General features: G+C 50.6%; 1 protein-coding gene and 1 long non-coding RNA gene across 3 annotated transcripts in view; one reads left to right on the top strand and one right to left on the bottom strand.

Annotated features, from left to right (window-relative positions):
- Positions 1-25,925, top strand: part of EPS8L2 (EPS8 like 2) — a 63,874-nt gene that overhangs the window by 7,714 nt on the left and 30,235 nt on the right. The window contains exons 2-3 of one of the 2 annotated variants that reach the window (XM_035326635.1): positions 12,757-12,821; positions 13,656-13,711. In XM_035326635.1, the coding sequence (XP_035182526.1) occupies positions 12,778-12,821; positions 13,656-13,711 (100 nt within the window). In that variant the 5' untranslated portion in view covers positions 12,757-12,777. The remainder of the gene's footprint in view (positions 1-12,756; positions 12,822-13,655; positions 13,712-25,925) is intronic. The other variant, XM_035326636.1, reaches the window with a different exon arrangement.
- On the bottom strand, positions 440-9,426 carry LOC118167379. Its single transcript, XR_004751104.1, has 3 exons — positions 9,245-9,426; positions 1,181-1,329; positions 440-832 (listed from the first exon to the last, which is right to left on the bottom strand). It is a non-coding gene; the product is annotated as an uncharacterized LOC118167379 (long non-coding RNA).

Here is a 25,925-nt window from a genome sequence, read left to right as displayed (position 1 = left end):
CTAAAAACTATATCTTATATAATTTTATCTAAGGTTGAGGGGAACTGTGCAGGAAATTTTGCTACCAGGGTTGCATATCTGCTGTTCAGGAAAGCTGATGTTTGCTCTGGTGCAGAATAAATGCCTCTGGTTTCTCAGAGGCTCCCTGTCCCTCTCAAAACAACATGTATTCCTGTGCTTTTCCAGGCTACCTGCCCCTCCCATCATAGCCTGCAGCTCATTGAGGGATCAGCATACCCTAAAGACAGTCAGGCTGTCAAGGGGAGCTGGACTCTGCCTTAAACCACAGGCTGTAGAAAGCAGCACCCCTGCTTCCTTCTTAAGGTGTAGGAGAATCCACGCAGTCTGCATTGGCACAACGGTGTGCCATCCTCTGACAACCCTGACCCCTGTACAAGGAGGTTGCCCACTTCCTTGCATAAAAGGGCTTTCTTGCTCATTCCCCCTCTCCCTATTGAGGATCATGGTGTAATTCAGGTCAGCAAGGATCTAAGGAGGTTCTCTAGCCCAACCAAAGCAGGCTCAGCCCTGAAATCTGGGCTTTACCTGCTCAGTTCTTGAAAATGAAGACTGGAGATGGCGTAGCCTCTCTGGTAACCTGCTCCACAGCGCTGAGCTTCCCACAGCAGAAAGCATCTCCTTTGTGTCTGCCTGCAGAGCTTTAGTCTTTTGGGACTGGAAATCCCAGTGCCAAGCCCCTGTGGGCACATGGGAGCAGCTGATGAAGCCTTTCCTCTTCAAGACATTGCAGGAAACTCTTCTGTGCCCTTTCCGGCTCTGTTATCACTCCTGGTTTCTTGTAATCCTCACAGACTCTCATCCCAGATCTCTGCTGCAGGGACCAAATATGCTTTTCCTCTTTGCCCTAGCAGAAATGTAATTTTTTTTTTTTTTTTTTTCAGTGAGAGTGTTAAAACATTTCTGCAATGTAAGATTAGAAACTTCCATTTAAATTCTTTTGATAAACCCAACCACACACATCCTTCTATTCTAAATGAAACAAAGGGTAAAGGGAACAGATTTTTTTTTGTTTGTTTTTGGAATGATCTCTCACGGGACTGTTCTGGTTACTGCGTAATTGGCTGTTTATGCTGCAAAATCCTGCTCCTGCAAGCCTCATCCCCAGAGCCTGGTAGCTTTCAGATCACAGATGGTTATGCTGAAAAAGCCCAGGGTTTACCTGCATGCATGCAGGAGGAGGATCCACGTTTGGCAGTGATGCTCGCTTGAAGCATTCTTGGCCGCTCGTGCTCCTGTGATTCTCCTTCGTTGTGCTGGCACAACAGGTCGTGGGGCTAGGCTGTGAATCAGGTCCTCGAGTTGATCTGGCTGGAAAATGAACCAGTGAGGTGAAAAAATGTGTGTGTCAGGGGGAATGGGCTTCAAGTCCTGTCAGTTCCTGCTCTAGGTAACAGTGCTCCTGCACACACTTGCTGGGGGCCAACACCTTGGTGGCCAGGGACAGCATGAAGGGTGGGAAGTGCTGAAGCTGCTCCTGGAACCAAGACTGTAACTTGTCACCGTATGGTGCAAGTCACCAAGGGGGAATCAGGACCACTCGCTCATCTTTAGCCCAGGCCTCAGCGTGAAAGTCAAGCAGGAGAGAGGAACTCACAGGAGAAGGTGGCTGTATCCTAAGTCATCCACAGGGGCTGATATGAGGAACATCTCTAGGAGACTGCCAACAAACACTACAGTTAGGTCAAGAGGACAGCATGACATGGTGCTTAAGAAGAGGTTAAAGAGAGCAGGCAAGGAATGAGCCCATTTGTATCACCTGCCCTTGTGCCCATCCTCTGTGGGTTTCCAGGCACCAAGTGCAACTCTTCCCCTGACAGCCAGCCGCTCTTCCCAGCTCAGGCACTAGCCCTACACCTCTCCTCCCAGCCACAGGAGCTGATTCAACTGCAGCCTGCAGCTCTTTCTTTGTGAGACCATACAGTTTTGTTATGCCATTTTTGTTATTTGCCCTTTCACCCATGGGAATAAAGACCCTTCTGGGTCTAAAGGAAGGATACAGAGGAGAGATACAGAGGAGACCTGCGGCAGACTGGCGACCTGAAATCTCATCCCTGATGTGCAGCTTGTCTTATGCCAGGAGCAAGCTTCCTGCACAGAGTTTCTGGCAATAACACCTGGCTCTCCTTCCCTCACTGTTTTCAGTGCCTGTGCATCTCGTCTTTTGAATCCAAAGAGGGAGCAGGGGTATGACACACTGTAACAGGCGAGAGCAATCTGGGCAGATTTGTGGAAAATATAAATAGATACAGGACACGGAAAAGCAGATCCCTGTTTTGTGTAATCCCAGTCCCATCATCAGGCAACCTGAAACTGCTCTGCAGAGGGGTGGTTTATCCGTAGCCAGTCAGCTCCTGACTCTGTATGGTCTCTCATTCGAGAAGCATGTTTCTTGTACTGGGCAGTGGTGACAGCAGAAACAGCCATGCCCATGATGTATGATACGGCTTTGCCAACCTGCTTGAAAAGCAACACTCCCTACTTTAATAATTTTCACTCACATTCTGCCCTTATTTCTTCATTTGCAATCTCACCATGCAAAAGAGGCTATCCTCAGAGCCGAGCATAGAAGTTTGGTCAAGTATTTTCCAACAGAACACATTTTGCATCAGAAATCACCATTTCAGTTCTGAAGGGGACTCTGCGGGAATCCAAAAATCTCAACATTTCACGGGTAAAACAAATAAATGACTGACAGCCAAAGCACATTTTGATGAACTCCTGTTTCTGCCTTCCAGGGGCAACCAAAAAGTGATATTTGATAAGAGAATACCCACCAGCCAGCCCAAAATTTGACCTGAGCCCTGTCACGTCCCTGGTACCATGGTTGCCACCAAGTCACTGAGCTGGTTAAACTGATGTCAGCTTGTTTTCCTGCACTGACACTCATACCGGCGATCCCACGTGCCAAGTTTTAGCTCAAATGAATTGTTTGTAAGTGGCCAAAAATACACAGACAGGATATGAGTAGGAAGCATAAAATGGGGTGGGAAGAGATGGCAACGAATGCTGTCGTGATTAGGCTAAGGAGGCTGGAAAAAACCTTAAAACATCAAATGTGATTTTCAAGAGATGAATCTCCCCCATATCTTCTGTCCCACCTTCCTGGCCAAAGTCAGAGGGTGAATTTTAGAGCAGGAAATGAAAATTATTGATGCATTAGCTGCCCCAAGCCCGAAGTGCTGTAGGCAGACATTTGCAAAAGGAGTAGGGAGCAGTGTGGAACAGCTACTTGCTAGCACAGGCAGAGGGAGGGAGGCTGCAGTCCTCTCCCTTTCTCTGGGGAAAGATCTCGTGGTGTGCCCTTCCTGTGCAGGGAAAGAAGTGTTCCTTGGTTCACATTTACCCATCACGTTCTACATCTTGCTGCAACCCCAGGGACTTCAAGACGACCATGCTGGAGACAAACTGAGGATGAACATGGCCCCAAAAGTGGCTCTCAGCCTAACAACAAACTTATCTCAGCTGCATAAGAAAAACTCTTGACACACTAGCTGCCCTGCTGCACACCTGAACCTCTGCCAGACAAATGAATCAGCACTTCAGGGAGTGACCCAAAACACTCTTCCTTTAGGAGGAGGCAGTGGAAATGTCCATCAATCTCAACGCCCCTGTCTTACTCATGAACTGGTGGCGTGCAGGAGTCTGTTTTTACATGGCAAACTCCTCCTGCCCCTCCTGGGGGTTGGTGAAGGACCAGCCATGCCACCCAGACATCCTCCCCTGAAGCATTTCTTCCCTGTCTGGGCTGGCACTAGCCAGGCAAGCAATGTTCAGGTTTGTGTCACGGTCCTCCTGGGGCTAAGGCCTTTGCTGGGAAGCAATTTGGAAAATGCATTTGTCTGCCAAATTTATCTGTTAGGTCACCTGTAAAAGCAGTAGCTGCAGAGGCTGGCTTGTAAGGATTGTATGGTAGTAGGCGGGGTCACAGCGTACCTTCAGAGCAAATGTTTAATGAACTGTTGATGCACTTGGGTGGTCAGCCCAAAGCAATCACCATTGCAACAGCCAGTCACTCAGCACTCTGCACGGCTGCAGCTGGCAATAAACCACGGACACCCGTAGGGGATAACAGGGACCACCCAGGTGTCAGTGTGGTGTCAGGACAGTCGGCTGACAGCTGGACCAGATACTACTTCTGGAAGAAGTGGTTTCGCTTTCCTTTCTTAAAGTCCCTGCACAAGGAAGAACAGCTCGTTGTGCCCTTGATCAGAGCCTTAACACCACTGCGTGAAACAGGAGGGATGCAGCAGGAACGTTCTCCTACACTTTCTCCATCGCCCCGGCTGCTAGCCCATCCTGCCACACCAGTGCCAGCTCTGCTGGCAAAGCCTTCAAACTCCTTCTAGCCTGGAAAAGCTGAACGAGAAAGGAGAGGTGTCCCTGTTGTGCAGTGAGGAGCACGTGAGGACCAGCTCTGGGAGGCAGCGCCTGCAGCCAGCAGACAGGAGCACGCAGCCAGCTGCACACAGGGCCTTGGTGCTTTGCCTGAAGACAGAAGCGCATCAATGCCCTCCTTCAGGCTGGGCTGGAGCAGAACAGGGCAGCGCCTTGGGCCGTGATCCGTCCTGCTCTGGAACATGACACACACGCAGTCACTCCCTGTTTTTACTGGCCTGACATCCGAGTCCTGATTTCTACACAGAGAAAATAAAAAGGATCCCTTTCAGCAACAGAGGCACAGTGTCAAAACCTTCTCCCTTCTGAAAATCACAGCTCTAACCCCCTTGCTGCCCTCTAACCCCCTCGTTCCCTGCACAGCTCTCTTCTCCCAGTGCCCCATCTGCCAGCAGCTGGACAAGGGGACAGCCTTTGCTCGCAGAAGGAGTGGGCACAAAGGAAAACAGGCCAGAGGAAAAGACTACAGAATTTCCCACACCACTCTTTCCTTCCTGGTAATCCTAAGGAACTCATGTTGCATTTCTTCCCAGGGGATTCACATCACATTTTGTCCCATTGGGATGGTTTGGAACTAGGATCTTTTAGTTTACACCATTTTAAAGAGCTTTCATACAGCGTGCACTCCTCCGCCTCCCTCCATGTTTCCAAAAGCATCTATTAATACTTGGCACGCTATTTCTGGGCTGGATTCTGAGGCTTGCTAAACCGCAGCCCAAGCACAGGTAATGCTCAGCTTGGCAGCCCTGGAGGAGCCGGGCTCAGCAGACACAGCGAGCCCAGGCCTGCTCTGTGCTTTTCTGTGGCTTCTGTGAGGTTTCTCCAAGAGAGAGGAAAAGTGTGAATTCAGGAGCTGTGACTCAGCCCGGGGACTCTGCCCACACTGCTTTCAGAGGGGCAGCAGAGATGGAGTCAGCTTCCAATTTTTGTCCCAAGATCCTGGCGATTGTGGCTATTTGTGCGTTCTCCCTGGATATTTTTAGGGCAAGGCACTTGCTTTTGGTTGTTTCTTTAAGGGGAGTTTTACCTCCTGGCAGGAATATAAAAGCTCCTAGTTTGGTTCAGCTTGTGCGGAGAGCCTTCCTCTGCCACACCAACCTCTGTGGCCAGAGCCTCCAGCACTGCCTGGGCTCCTGACCTGGGCCTCCACTAAGGGCTGTTTGCAGATCAGTCATGGACTGCAAACAGCCACACATGCATGTGTGTGTGTACAGGTGTGCTGCAAGGGGGTGATTTCCCATCCTTTCTCTAGGTGATCCATGAATCTCGCATCGGGAATTTGTAAATATTGGCACTTCTGCTCCACGGTATCAGCATCAACACAAGCCTCCATTTCAGCCCCATGATGGATCAATAGTGCAGACAGCAGATGTGTTGCCTCCGAACTCCTAGGGCAAGCTGGCAGGGCTGTGTGGCCCATGGGGACTGCTCATGCCATGCCCAACTGCCCTACAAGCATATGGGTGTTCCCCTCTTGATGCTGGGAAATGGGCCTGTTTTTTCAGGAAATACTTTTTAAGCATAAGTTGTTGTTTCTGAGGAGGTTGGTGAACAAGGCACTGGCTCCTCGGGTATGATCCTCAGCGATAAGTATAAATCTTATCCCATTTGGGCTGAGCACAGAAGGACATGGCATATAAGAAAAGGAGAGACTTAAAAAGACATGGCATATAAGAAAAGGAGAGACTTAAAAAGCAGCAGTCGGGACCCATCAAAGCAGAGGAGTGGCTGTAGCTCAGAGGTGTCTTGGCCTAAAAGAGCTGCTCCCTGCTTCTTCCACGGAGGCTGAAGCTCTTTGGTTCTTCTCTACCTGGGCCTATGTGATCAACAGCTATACAGTGAGTAACACACCAGTCTCAGCTGGGATTTGGCCAAATCCACAACATCTTTCTGCCAGCAACTGATGTCCCTGACCTGCTGGGCTGTGTTGTATTTATCCGAGTGCTTGTCGTGTGGAGAATCTCTGCAATGTGAAAAATCCCGTGTGCAGAGCAGGGAGTGTTCCTTCCAGGCACCCAGCAGCTGTACCACTGCCTGTGACTCTAATGACTGTAACACCTACGTGCTGTGCGTACCCTGATGCTATGCATGCATTGGGGCTCACCTCTTCCACAGGGGCTAGCATCTTCCCAAAGTGACCCGTGATCTTGAGTGGCTCCGTCACTGCAAAGATGAAAACTTGAAAGGGTGCCATGGGTGGGAGGGAGGACAAAAAAACAAACAAACAAACAAAAAAAGAGGACTCATCGCTTTCTACAACATGGGGCTGTGTAAAGACATCTTAAAGACGGCAGATAATAAAGGGGACTCCCGGGGAGTCTCTGAGAGTGACTGGTTGGATGCTTTTCCCTTCTCAAAGCAGGAATCACAAGCAACAGTTTTAAATGGAGTTGTGAAGTCTGGACTTGGTCTCGCTGAACCACCTTGACTTGCAAGGCCTGGTTTGAAAGATGGGATTTGGAAATTTCAGTCTTAAGAGGAAACAAGAGCCTTGTTTGCTTGCTTTTACAAAGCAGCAACAACAAACGTAGCATGTTCATTTGCTTCTTTGCTCTGGATATGGGTTTCCCCTGATGCTATCTGACTAGCCCAAATACAGGGATTTTTAGGAGTGTATGCTCTTGGAAGAGACCCTACAGAATAGGTTTGAGTTTCTTTCAGTGAACCCTGCCAGGCTTCCTTACTGGCAGGTTCAGAAAAGCAACTGAAGGCAAGAGAAGGGTGGGTTCTTCATAAGGATACTGGACCGGGACACAAGAGACCCTGGTTAAATTCTCAGGTCTGCTGCAGGCTCCTGGGTTACACCCCACAAGCATTTTAGAGACCTAAAGCAGGCCATGTGAATTTACAGCTCTCGGATGCCCCATGGGGAGCACTGAGCACACACCCCAGAGCCTCCCCAACACCACGAAACTGTTTTGTCAGTGGGATGTAGCCCCTTCTGCCTGCCAGCTCCTCCCACAGCAGGCAGGGCAGATGATGGGAACTGGAGGGACACTCACAGGGGCTGTCTGGAGCATGGAAAAGCCAAGCAGTGCAGGACATGTCCTGCCACAGTGCCTGTGCTCTCCTGCTCTCGTATACACAAGACTTAGCTCTGCAGGACAGTTTGTCAAACAGCTTTCGTCAGAGCGACTTTCCCTTATAAAAACACCCAGCAACTCTAACAGACAGCTCTTTGTTTTCCTGGGAAGTTAAAAAGATAACATCACGAGGTGGACAGCTAATGTTTCTAACTGATGCTTTATGCTGCTTGCCGAGGCTTTTGCTAATCGAGCACCTCTGCCTGGCCTGTCCAGTCGGCTCTGGCTGCCTGCACAGACAGCAGCACGCTGCCAGGGATTTGTGCCCTCCTGCCCTGGGGCAGCCTTTCCATCACGTACATTTCACCCATGTCCAAGCCCTGTTACCTGCTTGGTGGTGCCTTCCCTCGCCATGTCCCTGGGCACTTCACGTGTGGGGCAGAACAAGGCCATTCCCACCACCAGCTCTGGGCTGCATGGATGGGGCTGCCTGGACCACTTCACTTGTTGGCCTCAGCCCCGTTGGCTCAATCTGGTCAAAAAAAGCTTTAGGCTATGGACATCAAGCCCTAATTGGCCCCTTTTTGGTGACACATTGGTTAAACCAGCAGTATTATTACAATGGCTCCAATTAGGATAATGTTTCAGTGCAAGTCCATGGGCATTTTGGAAGTCCTATCACACCTGGCAGAATTTTTCAAGGTCTGTTAGAAGTGAGTGAGCCCATGTGCAGAAAAGCTTACTACTTTATCTAGGTAGCTTGTTGGGTTTTAAGGTTTTAGAGACAGTTCTTAAACAAAACTCTGCCCAGCTCAGGAGTAGCCAGTCCTGTCAGACAGAATAATGGATGAAATGCAAGGCTGAGGTTTCTTTTCCTTCCTCTGGAACCAAGATGTACATGAAATGGAAAATTTCAAAAATCTAATTCATTACAAACTTATGGAAAATCGCACACAAACAGCTCCTTCACATAGATTAATATATTTCGTCCTTGATAAACATCAAACACAATCTAGATGACACGAAAGTATACAATCCTGCTGAGTTTTAAAATGTAATATTGGAGATCATTTCAGACTGAACATATCAAATTTTCCACTCACAATTGTCTTAAGTTGAGCTCGGCCTTATTTTTCTTCTGCTGTTCCAGCAAAACCTGTTACATTTTGCCCAGCATTTCTCTGCTGCTACAGCTGTGTATTGTGACGGGCTCTGACACCAACAAACCCTCTCCAGCCCGCTCTGATCTCAGTCTTAAAGGTGCTCTTAGACCCATGAGGAAAAACACTTGCAGGCACTAGATGCTGCTATTGTTATTGGTGTTCACTGTGATTATGATGAGAATTGTACGGGCCCTAAAAATACACGAGTATTTCCCACTTCCAAGTTGTCCAATCTTCACCCGGCATTTAGAATCTTTCACAACCGCTTTCCATTTGCTTGAGAACAAAAACAATGAATGACCACAGCAGATGAGTGGGAAGTATTCCTGATAAAAATACTGTATGACAATCGCAGTGATCGGCCCACAGAGAAGAGAGCTATTACTTTTTCCTCTGCCCCAGAGTTTCTCCACCCTTACAGGGCTGCAGCTCCCTCTTCAAAGGCTCAAAGAAAGTCAAAACAATGCATGGCCACTTTCCACTTGCTATAAAAGTACCGAAATGTAGCACAGACAACAATGACAGGCTCCTATCATGAATGTGTGTGTGTCTTTGGGACGATATTTGACCTTTAAGGGCAAGGATGTCCGGAAAGTCAGGGAGTGAGATTTCCTTGGCTTTTAAGCACAATGCTTCACCCACCTCGGTGTCCTTCAGTGCTGGCTTCCACTGGTCTCCCTTGGGCCCCCAGTTCAGCACATGGGACCTCTGGGCATGGCTTGGGAGGACAGAGATATGGGATGGAGGCTTTACAGGGTCACTGCTAAATTTGCCTCTTGCTTCCCTTCCTTGTCCATGCTGGCCCCACTGGGGAAGGAGGAGAAAGCAGCTACACCCTGCAGGGAGATAAGAGAGAGATCATGAACCCTCTAATTAGGAGATTGTGAGCACAGCTGAAATGACAGCAGGGAGAAGACAACATGTGCATCGGGGTCGCAGGTTGATGGAGCTCTTAGGGATGTCCCCATAGGGACAGAGAACCCAGGAAAGCAAGGTGCTTGGCCACAGCCCCCTGCGCTTCTCGCTTCCTGTCCCTGGCTCCATCCATATTTAGAGGTGATGTTCTCTCAGCCCCTTCTTCATCTCATTCAAGTCTGTTTGTCTCTCAGTTTAGCAAAATAATTATAAAGACACCAACCCCTCAGAAGCACGTCCTCACCCAGTCAACCAGCCGGGATTCAATTAATATCAGACAGTTTAAACTGAATTAAAAGTTCTGGCACAAGGATCTGTCCTGGTTTAATCTGGCCAGCATCACACCACACCCTCATTTCACTTAACACAAGTTTGAACAGAGACATGGTCCTTAAAGCAGCATCAAGAAGGTTAAATAATGAAAATAGCATGAATAAATAAAAAGCAGGGAGCCCAGCAGGATAAAGTCCTGCTGACTCGGCAGGCGCTCGCGCTGCTCCCTGCTCTGTGCCCTTGTTCAGGTGCAGGTGACCTGGAAGCGAGCACAACCTCCCAGCAGGCGAAGGGAGGGGGGCACTGGGGGCACTGGGGTTACTGCAATTACGAAGAAGGAGATGGAGCAGGGATCACTCAGGCAGATAGGTCAGACAGAGCAATTGATATCAGCACTGCTGACATTTCATGCTAACGCATTACAGCTTCTGCTCGGCTAAGCAAAAGCCTGTTGGAGCGTCAGTGTACAAGTGGCACTAAACCTCTCGTGCTGTTTCCTGGGCGGCGCGTTGTTCCCATTGCACACTGCAGGCAGCACGTTGGCAGGTAGTTCTGGTGACTGCAAAGGTCTGGCAACACTTCTACTAGCCGAGGTACACACTAGCTTATTCTGCTTTCCTCTAGGGAGCCCAGCTTATTCCCTTAGGTATTTTCTTATTCCTGTTCTGCCCCTGAGGCTGAGCAGCAAATGCTGCCATTCCCATTCCTCTGGCAGCAAGGCAGGATTTGGCCGGATGGATTTTTCTAAAAGCAGGACCAGATCCCCTAGAGTCTGTCTTTTGCTTGTGAAGGAGAAACCAAAAGCAGCATGTCTTCGGCTGCGACCCTGGCTCCTCCTGTTGTTTTTTACAGCTGGGGCCTGGGAGCAAACTCTGAGCTCCACCAACCAAACTCGGCACTCCCTTGCCTGCTGGAGTAATCTGGATTTCAGCCCATTAAGGACACAGCCCCGGGGCAGTAAGTGAAAGGGAGCCAGAAATATTACATTAATAAGCAGAAATGTTCCCAGCTCTGATCATTAGCCATGGGACTAAGTGCTCAGACAGTATAGAGTAAACAGAAGAGAGCTGGGTTTATTAGAGCACGTTCCCTTTTCCAGGTATCTTATGCTAATGTACACAGAGATCTGAGAGATAGGAACTGTTTGAGGACTGTAAGAGGAAACCAGCAGACAGCTATTAACAGAGGAAAAATTCACAGGTACCTAAGCCTGGGCACAGGGACGGGTTTTCTTACGCTCAGAGAGGCTGGCAGAACACCAATTTTCTATTCTAACATATATGAATTTATAGCCACGTTTGTGTGTGCATGGACTTTGCTGTCTGCCAAAAGAGAGATGAAAATGGGAATTTAATATATGAAAATGGGAATTTAATATACTATCTACAAATTGCACTTCAAAGAAATTTCTACCCATGCCTTAGCACTGAGGGGCGTTACTGCGATACAAAATAGGCTGAAAGCCATCAGGCTGAGCCCAGAACAAGCCAGGGGAGTCCATGTGAACACGAGCATGTGGCTGTGCAATGGTAGTAGCAGCGTGCCCACATGAAGTGTGTGCACAGGCTGTGTGCCTCACCTGGAGAGCTGTATTGCCACAAAGCACATCCCTCTGACGCGTTACAATCGGTAGGAAAGCTGCGAATATGCCCTGACCTCAGGGCAAAACGCACAGAGAAAAATACCACAAGTGAGCGTTTCCAACACGTGGAATAAAACAGGAAACCTAGGGAATCTCGGGCAGCTCTGCCGATGATACAACAAGCCCTGCAGCAGAGACAGCCTCCCGTTGGGAAATCCCAGATGCCAGGGATGACTACAAAGTATTCCCCAGGGATTGCACACAGATCGAGCCTAAACTCAATTAAGCAAAACCTCAGGGAGGCAACTCTGCACATGCCAACCACCTTGAAAGGTCCCATTGCAGGAGATCCCACTGAAAACAGCGATTAATGCCTTCCTTCAGACCACCAAGGGGTATCTTAAAGCCATATCTTTGAGTTCTGACAACCTCATAATGAGGTGAGTGGGGTCTGACCCAGGAGAAGGAAAAGAGGCACTGAGTACACAGCCCATACACAGGTGCCTCCCGAGCTTCTTAAAAGAAAGAGAATAAAAAACCTTGAAGAGTTTGTCTTGGCTTTCCTTCAACTCATGCACTAGAGCTGAGGTGGATATCTTGGATCCCAATACGAAATGTTCCCCGAGTTTTTAATATACCTTGTTTTCCCTTCCTTTTTTCCCCTTGCAGTTCTGCTCTCAGAGCATCACCTGTATCTCTCTCAAGCATTTTCTCATTATTTATAATTCTCATCAGCAAAAGGAGGTGAAATATTGGTGCAAAGCCTGCCTGCCTCTCACCAAGGTGCCAGCCAGTGCAATAACTTTTTTCTTGATCCTTATGCTGCCGGTGGAGCAGCCTTTTCTCTATTTGGGGAATACGCTGGGTAAGGATACTTTAACAGCTGGTGTAGAGCCAATGGCATAAGATAATGGCACTATGGGCATGAAAAATGACTCGGGACACTTACCATGGTGAGCACACGGCCACAGTGATCTGTGAGCCTGCTGATGGCCTCAGACAGGCTATAAAGGCAAAGGCCTTGTCGGGCTGTGCTAAACCATCAGCAGGGCTGCGTTGGTAGAAGGCGGCTGTGCTGAGATGCCACGGAGTCTGGGTGTGCCTGCACAGGCTGGGTGAGAGGGGAGAGGTGGAAGTAGGTTTCAGAAAGGTTGTGTCATTTTCACCTCAGCCCAGGTCAGAGCTGTGACAAGTGTCTGAGCCATGGGGCAGAGACCAGCCTGAAAACCCCACTGTGCCCAACTGACGGCTCTCACCTGCCCAGGCTGCTGCCTGGGGACCCCAAATCAGAGGTGGGGAGGGCACCATGCACACGGCTAAATCATCTGATTGTGTGATGGCTGTTTTCTGATTGCTAACCCTGTGTCCTCTGCTTCTGCTGCAGCTGCCTGTCCTGTGAAGCAACATGAGTCTCAAGGGATCCCTCAGCAGCAACCCTGGCTCAGCAAAGTAAGGATCTCCGTGGTGGGCTCCCTCCATCTCGTGGCTGACACCTCTGCTCCTTCCCACCACCCAGGGAGATGCTTCTGGGGGTCCCACTTGCCATCCCCCTCAAACCCCAGGGGTTTGTTTCACCCTTCCTGGGCACCTCACAAGCTGTGGTGGTACCCAGCATCGCTGCCTCTCACCTCATGGGCATGCCCTTCCCGCACTCTCCTGGTCTCCAGAGAGCCGGGTACAGGTGTAAGAGTGCTGCCGAGCACCGCCAGCACCCAGGGGGACATTGTGACAGGAGCTGCCGGCCACCCCCTGCCTCAGCCATGGCACCCAATGCCCTGAGGTGTCGCTTTGGTCCTCCTCTGTCCCCACCGTTCCCTCAGGCTGTGCACTCCCACACACAGCCCGGGCAGGCAGGGCAGGGGGAGGGATGGTCTTACAGGGGATGTAACCCATGCCTAGAGGCCTGACACCCCAAACTCAAAGCATTTTGTGCTCAATTACGCCCTTGCACATTTTTACAGGAGCTGCATTCTGTGTCTGAGCAGCTGCGGTGGGTTTTAAAACGGTCCATTAACAAGGGCCTTAAGGCCTGGCTCTTAAGCTGCCTTGGGTTTAGGTGGACTCAGTGGTAAAATGGGGTTCTCTTTTTCCCTGGCATGGTCAGAGGAGCAAAACCACGCGATTCAGGGCCACAGCATACAGATAGTGGTGGGGAGGGCAGTTCTGCTCTCCCTTGGGATTGCCATGGGGCTGTGGTGCTGATCACTGCATGCCTCGTGCGTGAGAGCAGACGTTAATGAGATCAGCAAGTGACGGCTAATTTCTGCCTCGTCTCTCTTACAGTGGCAGCATGGGCAGAGCGGATGGAGCCTCCAAGCTGAGTGCAAAGGACCTGTATGGTAAGTCATGCCCACGGACACGTAGGGTTTGCTATAGCAAGGGCACCTCTGGAGATCTGGAGGCAGCTGCTAGGGAGCTTTAGGCCAGTACTCAGCCCTGTGTATCAGACCTCCACGCACAGCAGGCTGCCCTGGCACGGCAGTGAAAATGCACCTTGCCTCCACGCTGCCGTCTCCCACGCGGGGCACAACGGTGATTTTGTGCAGACAGACGAGCAAAAGCAGGGATGGCTTCCTCTTGCTCCCCACCTGTCACCCAGATCCTCTCCAGTTATGCTAGCAAGATAACCCCATAAGGGGCCCAACAAAGGAAAAACTGTCCTCAGCATGTTAATGATTATACTCTTTTAACTACTCGGTGAGCCATGAAAACTCCAGTGCCCTTTGGCTGGTCGGAAGCAGAGGAAATCAGTGGGATCAGCGCTTGTGCAGAGCCTGATCTGCAGCTTGTCCATAAACCACCAGAGCTCCAGAGGAGCACGAAACATGAGCTGAGGAGCAGTAGAGAACATTGAGGTATCAATAACAGTTCTTCCTGATCTTAGAAGCTCTCTTAATGCATCCCAGGTGAAGCCCTGGCCTGTGGGGTATGCTGGGATGGGCAGAACAGGCAGAGAGCCGTGTCAGAAGTCATCCCCCTCAGCTGCTCTCTGGATAATGAGAAGGGGTTTTGTCGGGGGGAACATTTGCAGCTTTGAGGAAGCACAAACCTGCAAACTCTTCCACCAGAGAGCTGTCAGTTTGCCAGGTTGGTGCTTACATTAGGTGTGGAAGGGCTGTGACAGCCCCTTGTCGGGGAACTTGCATTTGGTTGGAATTTGGTTGCAGCTCCCTTTGGTGCTGCAAGGCGGGGGCGGCTGTTTGTCCCTGGAAAGTGCTTTTGGTTGCTGAATGGCTTTGCCTGGAGTTTTATCAGTGTGGAGCAGCCTGAAACTGTGATGGATTGATGGATTTCGAGAAGAGGGCACTGGTGGGAAGGTAGGGGCTGTACTTAGAGGATGAAGTGTTAAACACAGGAACTGCTAACTTTGATTATTTGCAAAGAAGTGAAATATGGGAATAAAGGTGGACGAGCAACTTAACGCTACTGGACAGGGCTACATCTGGCCTCGAAGCTGCATGATGGGCAGGTGCCAAGAGAAGGTTTGAATTGTGTCTGTTGTTTGTCTGGGGATTAAAGGACATGTGTTAAGCCCAGAAAGAAGAGATAGGCTGAGGAGGGGCAATGTTCGATGGAGAAAAATGATGGAGACAGCCTAGGGCTCTGAATTATCAGGGTGCTGGGGGGGATCTAATTGTGTGCACAGGACTGATGTGGCAGCATATGGTGGTGGGTACTGCCCACCCTGCAATGCCTTCATTGTCAAAGCAAGCAAAGGGAAAGGATGAAAAACTGCTTTGAAACCAAACACTTTCTCAAATAAGTCATTTTAAACACTGAGTTACATCTTCACATCTTCAAATTTTTATTTTATTTTATTTTGGCATGGACACACCCCAAAGCAAATTTCAGCAAGAACAGGACCTCTCCCACCAAATTCCAGCAAACTTCAAATGAGTACTGCAAGTCTAGAGGCCAAATCCTCAAGAGGAATTAAATCAGCGGCCCCTGATTTCCCTCCCACCTCAGCAGGGCACTATGAAGGCTGCAGTAATTTACCGCAGAAATCAGTGGCTGTCAGCTGCCCGGCCCCATATGCACAAGCACGTCCGTGGAATTTATGCCTGGCAGAGCTTGAGACTTGCTCACTAATTCAGCGTGCCTTTTCCAAAGGACACTCAGCGTGTGTTAAGCCGACATTTAAATGTTTGGGTCCCCTTCCCACTTGAATCCTCCCTCCCCCAACATCAGTTTCTGCTGTGAGCTGGCACATTTGGGGGTGGAGGGCAGGCAAGAACTAAAATTCCAGGGAGAATTATGTTTCATAATGAAACAAATCACATCAAGCCGAGCTGGCCTTGATTATATGATTATGATGCTGCTAAGGGACATTCAGAGCTTAGGAGACTTTTTTATGTTTCCATTTTAATCCTATGCAGTCAGGCTGGACCCTCAGCCTGTGCACGCTGCCAGGCCTCCAAAGTCTGGGTGCGACGAGCACATGGACATGTGCTGCATTTAAAGCTTGCTGCATTCAAAGCACACAAATGTCTTAGATTGGATATTAGGAAGAATTTCCTCATGGGAAGGGTGGTCAGGTGTTGGGGAAGGCTGCCCAGGGAGGCAGTGGAGCCACCATCCCTGGAGGTATTTAAGTGACATGTGGATGTCGCACACAGGGACATGGTTCAGTGGTGGACTTTGGTAGTGATGGTTGGACTTGATGACCTGAAGGGTCTCTTCCAACCTCAATGATTCTGTGACTTGTTAGCGTGCAGCTTACAGCGCCCAGGTCCCAGCTGCTGGGCCACGCAGATCCGCAGAGGTGCCAGCCCCTGAGGAAGGTGGCTGCCCTGGTGTCACTGCTGGCCTGCTCTGAGTGCTGTGACACCAGGTACGTGGCACAGCACCAAGCCTTTTACGTTGTGGTGAGCGCAGAGGGATGCAGAGAGACCCAAAATCACAGGGGAATTCTGCAGAAAAATGGCTTACAGCCCTGAGATATCTTCCCCCAGCTCTATCCCTACCAGAGTCTCGATCAGAGCTCTTTCTAGGGTGCTCAGCCATCCTTGGCCGAGTTGCCTGGCTGTCATGGGAGCCGTGTCATCCTTCCCACCCCCCTTAGCAGAACTGCATCACATTTGCTCAGCTCCGTGTTCTGGAAGCATCTGTGGCTGCCCCTACAGAGAGCCCCGGCTCGGCGGGCAGCAGGGGGAATGGCTGTCACCTCTCAGGTTGCCACCTTGCTCCATGCACAGCAACCAGCTGAATAAATGTTAATGCATGCCATAAATAAATTAAGCTGCTTCTCCGCTTACCGGCATCTCTTCTGAACCTGGATGAAAGGCCGTGGGGGGGAAACCAGCGTGGCTCTGGCAGGAGCCAAGGGAAGGGCTGCAAGGGAGGTGTCTGTGCACGGTGGTCTCCCCAGCACGCTTGCCACCCCTTTCTGTGGTGATAACCGGGTGGACTTCTGCTTGCACTCGTCCATGCTGCTTTTGTGGTTTATCGGATGACACTGTCTCTGAGGGATCAGGCACTGTAACCATGAGGAGCTCTGCAGAGTCGAGGGGAGTTTAATGGTTGTAGCGGGTTTCACACGGGGCTGGGAGAAGGAAACGGCCCTGCAGCAGAGCTCATTTCTGTGTAGTGCCTAGTCTGTCCTTGGGATGCTCAGCTGCTTTCTGCGCTGCCAAGAGCTGGTGCCAAGCCGCCTGCCTTCCTTGATACACTCATTTCTGGGAAAGACCCAACCTTGGTGTGGCACGGGGCTGGAAAAGGGAGTTCAGGGCATGAGCACTGCTGGTGGCCTGAGTTAGGCTGAAGAAATGTGGAGCTGCAAGGCGGCAGTGCGCGAGGCGCGATCACTTGACACTGCACGCCTCCTGTAACCCAAGAAAGGCTTCGGCGCTGTAACAGGACACGGGATGCGAACACAAAGAGAAGCGTCGCTCCTGCCGGGCCCCAGGACAGGTATCATCTGCCTGGGGAGCCGTGGGGAGAGGAGACCCATGAGCTGTAAGCAGAATACGCCAATGGTGAAGGACTGACTTAGGTTTAATGGTCACGAGCCAGCTCCTGGGTGTCTCTGCAGGCCTCCCGTATCTCCTCCTGGAGCTGCATGGGGAAGATAAGACTGGACAGCCCCCTGCATGGCCCCTGGCCTGTAATTCCTTGCTGGTTGCTCTCCCATGTCCCCACCTGCACCCTGGGTGAGCACGAGGTGAAGCAGGGCCTTGGCGAGACACCTTTACAGACAGGGCTTGTGCCAGCTCAAGCAGAAAGACAGAAACACTGACTGGATACAGCCTTTCTTTCCCTAAAGTTAGCAGGTATTTACCAGCCCAGTTCTTACTGCACACTTCTCCCGAAGGACTTGCTTGCTGCTTGCCCAGAATCTTGAGCACAGGACAGGGCACAGGGACACAGCTGTCTGCCTCCAGCGGCTGCACCACCAGGACCAACACATTTCACCTTTCCCCTGCTCCTGTCCAGTGCCAGCGTGGCCTGAAAGCTGCTCAGAGGAGGGAGCGTCCCTGCTGATGTTTTCCCAGTGCAATGGGGCAGCAGCAGGGAGCTGAAATACTCCCGCGATAGGTGGAGAGAAAGGCAGGGCAGCTTTCCCACCTGCTGTTGCTGTTGGCTTCCCCAGCCCACCACAAGAAAGCCCCTGGGCAACGCTGATCTGCTCACACGGGTCTGAGCCAGAGCACTGCCTGAGACACTGGCTCCCCATCTCCGCCGCCATCGGCCTTGAATAACTCTCTTGTCCGCCCCCCGGCTCCTTCAGTGCCACTTCAGCGTCTTTCTTCACGTCCCCTTTCCCGCCCGAGATTCCAGCTTCAGATTACACCGGCTCCTCTCCAACGCTGCCTTGCGGGTGAGCCTTTTATTTAAAGCCTGGAAACGTAATACTCCAGCTGGAAACGGGGCTGGAAGCAAACAAGCAAGCCAGCATTTCTGGTGGTTCCTGCGGACCAAAGCCCAGGGGTGGCTCAGCTGGGAGGCAAAGACTCTGCTTTGGGTGCTGCAGCCTCAGCTTGGCCCTGGCTGCTCTGAGCAGGCAGCCCTCATGTCCCCATCGCAATGCTTTTGGGATGGCAGCTGGCAATGGGGTCTGCAGAGAGGCCTTTCCCCCACTTGCCCCATAGTGCCTGGTCTGCAGCTCCAGCAGCCCTTTTTGCTTGCTGCTTCAAGCCTGCTGAGTGCAATTTCTCTCCTTGCATGGAGGATCTGCTCAGAGTTTACTCGTAGGGACATTTTCTTGAACGGAAATGGGTTGTTGGATATGCCCAGGGAACAAACGCTGGATTAGTTACTTAATGACGACAAAAACAATAGGGGAAACTTTTTATTATGAGTGGTTTTTGGTTCTCAAGTGAAGCAAATCTGTCAGTTTGTTTACTTAAGTCAAGGGCCTGATATGCAAAAAATGTCATGACCGGCTATGGGGAGCTTAGAAAACATCATTTTGAATTGCTTAGTGAAAAATAACCTGGCATATTTCTTCCAGCTCTGCTTTTAAAGGAACAGGGAATGCCTCTGCCTGTGAGTTTCTCAATAGCCTGCTTATTTTCTGCCGAGCGGCCGCTCAGGATGCTGCTGTCTGTCCCTCGGCACGCTGGGCATAGGCAGGCCGTGTTACTTGATGTGCACAGCCCGTGCACAAGGGTCAGGTTTTTATTTGCTCTCCTAGAGTGGGTTGTGTCTTCAGCTAATAAAAGAGGAATGTTAGCAATTGGGCTTGAGCTAGTGGCAAATATTAGGCATGCCAGGGAGGAATTTAGCCTCCTGACACCGACTAGCTGCCAACATGCTATCAGGCAACAGCTCCCCGCTGCCCAGCACATTCACACCCCCAGCGTCAATGAGAGCCTTCTCATTCACTTCGGGAGCTTCCAGATCCCGCGTGCTATGCACCACCCAAAAGGGGTAGCTGTCCCTGCAGATTCCCAGTGTCACGGCCACTGTTAGTGACAGCCGCTGGCAGTTCAGAGGGTTCCGTGGTAGTGGCAGGAGGGACAGGGTGCTCGACACTTTGGAAGAAGCTGCAAAGAGGCTTCCAAAATGGAGCCTGGGCAGTGGCTCTAAAGCTTTTGGTAGCATTTGTTTCCTGCTGCCTTTCTCCTCTCACTGCTCAGCAGACCTTCTTGCAATGCCACGCTTTTACTTAGGGCTTAGTTACACAGTTAGGGCCGAAGGCTGGCTCTGCACTGGGGAGGCTTTGCTGACACTATCACACCGATGCAGCGAGGTGCTCCCATGTCAGACACTACCCCTGCCAGCAAAATTTTCCTTTGGCATTGCTTATCCCAGCTCCTACGTGCAAAACAAGCTGGTTGCAATGTTATTCCAACCTCCTGTGGTTTCTTCTTCCTTGAAATATGCATGTGGCGTGGAGGAGAGCCGGGCAGGAGATGGCACGGGGCAGGCAGGAGCACTACATCCCACACGCTCTCCCTGGCACCGGCCAACCATGGGAACCCCCGAGCAGGGAAGCTCCGGCAGCAACAGAGCCTGCAGATGCCTCGGGGCCGGGAGCCCAGGCCCAGCAGGTCTGTGCAGTGCCCGAAATCAGATCCTTGACTAACCCTGCAGAACCTGGAGCGTCCTCCCACTCGGTGAGGTAGCAGGAGCCTGTTGGGTCGGCAGAGCTGCACACCGCAGATGAGCGATCAGACTGCCAGATCAGATCTGGCCTCCTGCTCCCATCCTGGGAATGGATGCTGTTTCGTAAGGCTGCTTTATAATGCAGGCCTGGAAAATTTGCATAATTGCCATTAGCATTCTGAAGCATTTGCTGCTTCGTTTCTCCTCCGAAGGGCTGTGTCCTGACCTGTTGCTTTGGCAGAAGAACCAGCTCATACTACATAGGCAGGTTACTATAAAGAGCACGTGTGCTGCTAGATAGTATATAGATAATATAAGGAGTTGGCAAGATGCAGAAGGCAACAGCCAGGACTTTCCTCAGGATGCTCTAATGGACACAGGGAGGTCTCCAGTGCAATGCACAGGGAGGAAATCAAGGAGAGGTCTTTGGCCTGGTACTGCCAACAATAACAAACCAATCCTATAAATGCCATAAAACATAATGTGCAAAACAGCATAAGTACTATCAGATGGGAAGGGCAGAGCCAAATCTGCTCAAGCTCACACCACTTTTACACCAGTATCTCAGCTCTGAGTTGCACTGCACTGGATCCTTACTCATCCCCTGCAGTTTCTCAGCTTTGTGTCCCTGTCTTTCACCAGGGCTTTGAAACAAAGCTCAGTGCTCAAGCAATAGTCCTGACTCTTGGGTCCCTTCGAAATCCTTGGAGGATAACCGCCTTTCTAGGTCTGCCCCTACAGAGATGGGTGCTCTGCAGCAGCCTCACTCTCACCTTACCAGCACAAGGTGGCTGAGACCTGCGGCGAGGCAGTTCACCACCCATCTCCCAAACTTGACCCGGCGGGGGCAGAGGGACAGACTTTCTGTGCTCAGATGCAGTCTCCCTCCCATGCCCACACCAAAGGTGGCTGTGCTCCCCCACAGTTGTGCAAGCATGGTCTGCATGTAGGGCAGAAGCAACGACACCCCAGGGCTGTACCGTATCGCATTTCACTTGGCTGATATTACTCCTCGGTTCCCTACAGACTGCTTCACTGATGAGCTGTCTGTCCCCCACATTTTCTACAGAGCCTTCCACCCAGCAACAGCAGAAAACAAATATGGGAAGATGTGGGGAGGATGAGGGAGGATCCTGGGTGATAAAACTCCCTAATTAAGCAGCGAGGGCTGTGCACAGAGGGCAGGCTGGGGCCTTTGCAACGCTGGTGCAAACGGCAGTGTTTGTCACAGGTGCATCTGTTTGCACCACAAGTGACTTCGGCCCTGGCGTACAGCAAGAGCATGGGCGAGTTTTCATTTATAGCAGAAACAAGATTGCAATGGAAGGGCAGAAATGGCATCCTGAGGCTGAGCTTTGGGATCCTGACCGGTAAGCCCTCGTAAGGATCAGCAGAGCACCACAGTCCCGTCTCCACCAGCAGGAGGAAATGCTCAAATTCTCCCAAAACCGCTGGAATGCTTCGTGTCACACTGAGTGCTACAGCAGTCCTGAGGCCCTTCTGCCCTCCTCTGTACTACTCAAAATCCCTGTTGACTTTAACCAACTTTAACCCACTGGACAGAATTTATCCCGCTAGGCGATCTGTTGTGCACACAATGTGCCAGGCTGAAGGGAGTGTTCACAGCCACGTCCCAGCCCCTGGAAAAAAGGGTGTTGCATGGAAATGGGGAGGGAACTTGGCACTTAAGATGTGTTTTGACTTCCTGGACTAAGCCGATAACCCCATTCCTCCAGGATGTGAGTTGATCGTACCTTCTTTCTCAATGTCTTTCATTCTTTCCACTCCTCAACATAAAGCCAAGCAAGACGCTCTCCCTTCCAGCCAGGACTTTTGTGTGTTGCCACTAGATTTTCAGCACAGCACCCAGTTCTGAGTCCATTCTGAGCTGGCAAAATCCACCTTGTTACCTCTGCAGCGGTCTCTGCTTTTTCCATTTCTTCATGTGGCCACTGGTGCCAGTGGGAAACATCATTTCCGCAGTGCTGTTTTTCTGCAAGATATTGGTGACAGATAACATTCTTCAGAGAATGGCTTTGCAGTTTTTCCCACAACTCTGGGTACAAGTCCAGATGAAAGCTAGATGCTTAGGAAGGACTGAGCTGAATTCAGTTACAGAATCATTTACTCTTTTTTTTCCTGAAAGGGGTGTCCTAGGGCTCATGGGGACAAATCTCTCGAGGCAAGAGATGAGACAATTTAATGAAGAAATACAGTTCTGCATGTGTGAATATCCCACGTGGCATCCATGCTTGAGTCATTCAAAACTTTCCAGAGTGCCTGTGCCAGACATACAGCAAGTGTTTAGGCTCAGCATGACGTGACTGTGAATTGTCATTGTTTTGAGGCTGCAGCAGTGGGTCATACCCACCACCTCTGGCCTGATGATGATCCCCACGTTATGAGGGCTTTTTGTTGCCAGACACCAAAAGCAAGGGACAAAGCTCTATTGTTTTCCCGTCTCTTTGGCTCTTTTGGCAGACAGAAGGGAAAAAGTACAGCAGTGGTCACTGTGGGTCTCACGCCAGCTTTTATCACCTTCAGATGTTTGCTGTACTTGTGCCATGGCCCTGGAGCTCTCATGCCCTTTGCAATGCAGCCTGTGTTGCATCCCAGTAGCCCTCCACCACAGCAGCCTCTAAAGGGAGAGAGCAGAAGGTGACTCATTTAAACAGAGGTGCACACTGGTGTCTGTGCTGTGACAGCAGCTGCCACCCGATCTCGGGAAAACCTTCTTTATGTTCCTGTAACTATTACTCATCACATGGGGATTATGCAAATTCCCTGCCTCCTGGGGATGCGGTGTGGACTGGGTAACGTTACCATGCTTGGGTCTTCTCCATTTGCAAGACGCTGTAGAAATGCAAAGTATTCTAGCATGAGAGGTGTCAGATAAACTGGGAGGAAATTGCTACTGCTGCTAACGCGCCAGTGTTCATTCATACAAAATTAAGGAGATGGAGGACAAGGCTATGCAAAAGGGCAGTGTGGGAGCCACTCGGACATGTGTCCTGTTTTCTCACGTCTTTTCTGGCAAAGGGAGTTCACCTGGCTCACATAAAGGATCTCCTATTATCCACAGAGTTAAACAGCCACAGGTCTCCATGCGGGCATCACTCTGTGTGGCATATTTGCTTCAGCCCAGCATGACCAGAGCCAGGCTTAAGCTAAGGCAAATGATGATGAATCCAGAGAAAGGCCTACAGTGTTTCATCACACTTCTTTGAAGTAAATATACCAATAAAACCCTAACCATTTCTCAAAGCTTCCACATCTCAGACAGATGTGACCTAAGATTGCTTATTTAGTCATTTACAGCCCAGATCCTTCCTTCTTCCTGCATTTAAATCAAAACTGAGCACTAGAAAAAGAAGATTTCAGTGTTTGCACCTCTGCTGCCCAGGAAAGCCCAGCTGTTCTCAGGCTGTGTAGTTCTATTTTGAGTTTACCAGGAGGAAACATGAAAGGAAAGGTTTCCATGGGCATAGGGGTCAGGTAGAAGCCAACAAGGAGGAGTTTCAGAAGGAAGAAGCAGACATCTTAAAGTGAGGGACAGGAAAGAGAATATGCAGAAACACCCCGTTCCTCTGCCTGGGCAGCTTCTGGGATGTCACTTGAATGGCATCCTGAGACAAAATAGAGGCACATTCTTCGAGTTCTGTGGCTCTTAAAGGCAATACCCCCGGGGAGAATGAACAGAGGGAGTGGGAACCTCTGCATTTCCCCACCACACACCACCCATGCCTTATTTTATTTCTTGCTGCCAGGTTTGTGCAGCTCCAGCTCTGCAGCAGCACCTGGCACTGGGCAACAGCCTTGCCACAGACCCCTAATGGGAGGGATGCAAGAACCCTGGCTGATGGCAGTGATTGCTCTCGAACAGGAGCAGGCAGAAACTCCTGCCTGCCTCCCCCTTGGCCCAGTCTGGCTCACAGACTGGTGGAGAGGGAGCTCCAGGTCCCCAGCACTGGTAAGGGGCTACAGGGCCCTCACCAGGGCTGGAAAAGGCTGAAGGGGCCTGTGGCTGAGCTCCCTCTGTAAATCCCATCTCCTCAGTATCCACCACCTCTTGACGCTGCTCAGCACCCTTCCTTCCAGAGCTGAATATGTTTCCTGTCCTAAAGTAAAAATCCTTTGTTTCCAGACTGACTGCTTCAGTCTTTTTCCACTCCCTTTTAAAAAGGAGGGGACGGGATGTCTCAAAGTCCAAATTTGTCTCCAACCCACACAGACACGGCGTTCTCATTTCCATTAGTGTCATCGATGTGCATGAGAGATGCTTGGTGAGGAAATTGAGGTTACTGAGAGAAAAAAGTTACTCACATGAGACACAACTCCCTGTGGATGTGTGTTGCCGTGTGCCCTGTTCCAGACCTTGCCCCACATTTGAAGTAGAGCAGACTGCAATTAAAACGTACGGCAAACAAAGTGCCATTGACCCTTCAATGTGAGCCTAAGGTGGGAAGTGGCCGTGCTGAAATACTAATTCATTTCCTCAAGGTCACTCCGGGAGCTAAGGGCTGAGCAGGGAGCTGTGCTGGGTGTCTGAGGTCCTTCCCCCCAGGCTGCCCTCACTCCAGCTCTGGCTCGGCGCTTGCAGTGTAAAGGCTCTGGCCTGGAGACCTGCAGCCTCGGCTGATGCCTCTGCCAGCGTGCCCTCTGAGAAATCGTTTCTACCTGTGCACAGCAGCCACTTCAGTGCTACCAGGACTTAGCTGGAGGGAAAGCATGCTACTGTGTCTTCAGTGACAGGCACAGAGGGACAAGGCTGCCCAGAGATGCTGTGGGTGCCCCAGCCCTGGCCGGGTTGGATGGGGCTAGGAGCAACCTGGTCTGGTGAGAGGTGTCCCTGCCTGGGTCAGGGGGGTTGGAATTAGATGATCTTTAAGGTCCCTTCCAATCCAAACCATTCTGAGGTTCTGTGTGATTCTGTGAAGGTACAAAGTACACTGGTGTCCTACCAAGCTGATGAGACACCTCTCAGGCTTGAAAATAAAAAGGGTTAGAAATCTGTTGCTATCAGCCCTTGCCAGGCTTCAAACAGAAGCACCAGCATCCCTTTTCATTTCCATTCTCTCTGGGCACCTCTTTGTATGATTAAGATGTTCCTGCATCTGCAGGCAGTTTTGCTACAGCCCTGTATCTTTGCAGAAGTACCACGAGGGGCTCAGTTTAAAAGCTCTTCTGTGCTGGCAACTTTAGTTTCACCTGAGAAAGATGAAAATCCCAAATTAAATCTCACAGAAAGCAACCCTTCAGGCCAGTGCTTGTTCTGGAGAGACACCTGCTGGCAGAACCTGCAGAGCCCTAGCTGAGCTCTGAAACGTGTTCATCCTCCCTTCTGTCTCGATGGAAGTCAGGCAGAAATAAAAACATAACAGAGATGCAAAAGAGGCCAGGGGAAAAGGTTCAGGTTAAAGGGGTGGAACTCAAAGCAAGAGCGTGCTGCAGACGTGCACTCGTCCCAGGGCCTGATCCCAGCTCCAGCACCGCTCGTGTCTGACCAAAGGAGAGCAGTCACAGGATGACAGCGCTGAGCAGTGAAAAGCTGCAGAAGACCAGCAGTCTAATATACTCGAGAGATTTGCGCTTGTTCAACCAGTTTTTAACTGCCCTCCCTGCCAGCACTCTCATTTTAGGACAGCCAAAGAAACCCCAAATTCCCACTTGGTGTGAGCTGAATTGAAGTAAGCTGAAACGAGAGCACTCACGGGTGAGCTGGCTCGAAATCACATCCAGTTCTAGGCAGGAAAACCAAGGCATGTAGCTGCATGTTACACGTGGGGGCACACACACGCCTCAGGAAGGTTGTATGGCTTGTTTGTAGAAATCCTGGCAGTCGGTGCCAAGAAAGCACTTGCCTATTAGATATTTTAACTCCTGTCAACTCTCCAGGAAAGATGAGTAGCAGATTTGGGCCAGTTTCCCATCCATTTGCACAGGATCTGCTGGCAGGTTGGATTAAATGTAAGTGATTCAGTTGAGAATTGAATATTAGGAGCA

The sequence above is a fragment of the Oxyura jamaicensis genome, chromosome 5, assembly GCF_011077185.1.
Source record: "Oxyura jamaicensis isolate SHBP4307 breed ruddy duck chromosome 5, BPBGC_Ojam_1.0, whole genome shotgun sequence".
NCBI classification, from domain to species: domain Eukaryota; kingdom Metazoa; phylum Chordata; class Aves; order Anseriformes; family Anatidae; genus Oxyura; species Oxyura jamaicensis.
The sequence above is the reverse complement of the archived record's forward strand: the minus strand, read 5'-3'. Positions and strand labels throughout refer to the sequence as shown.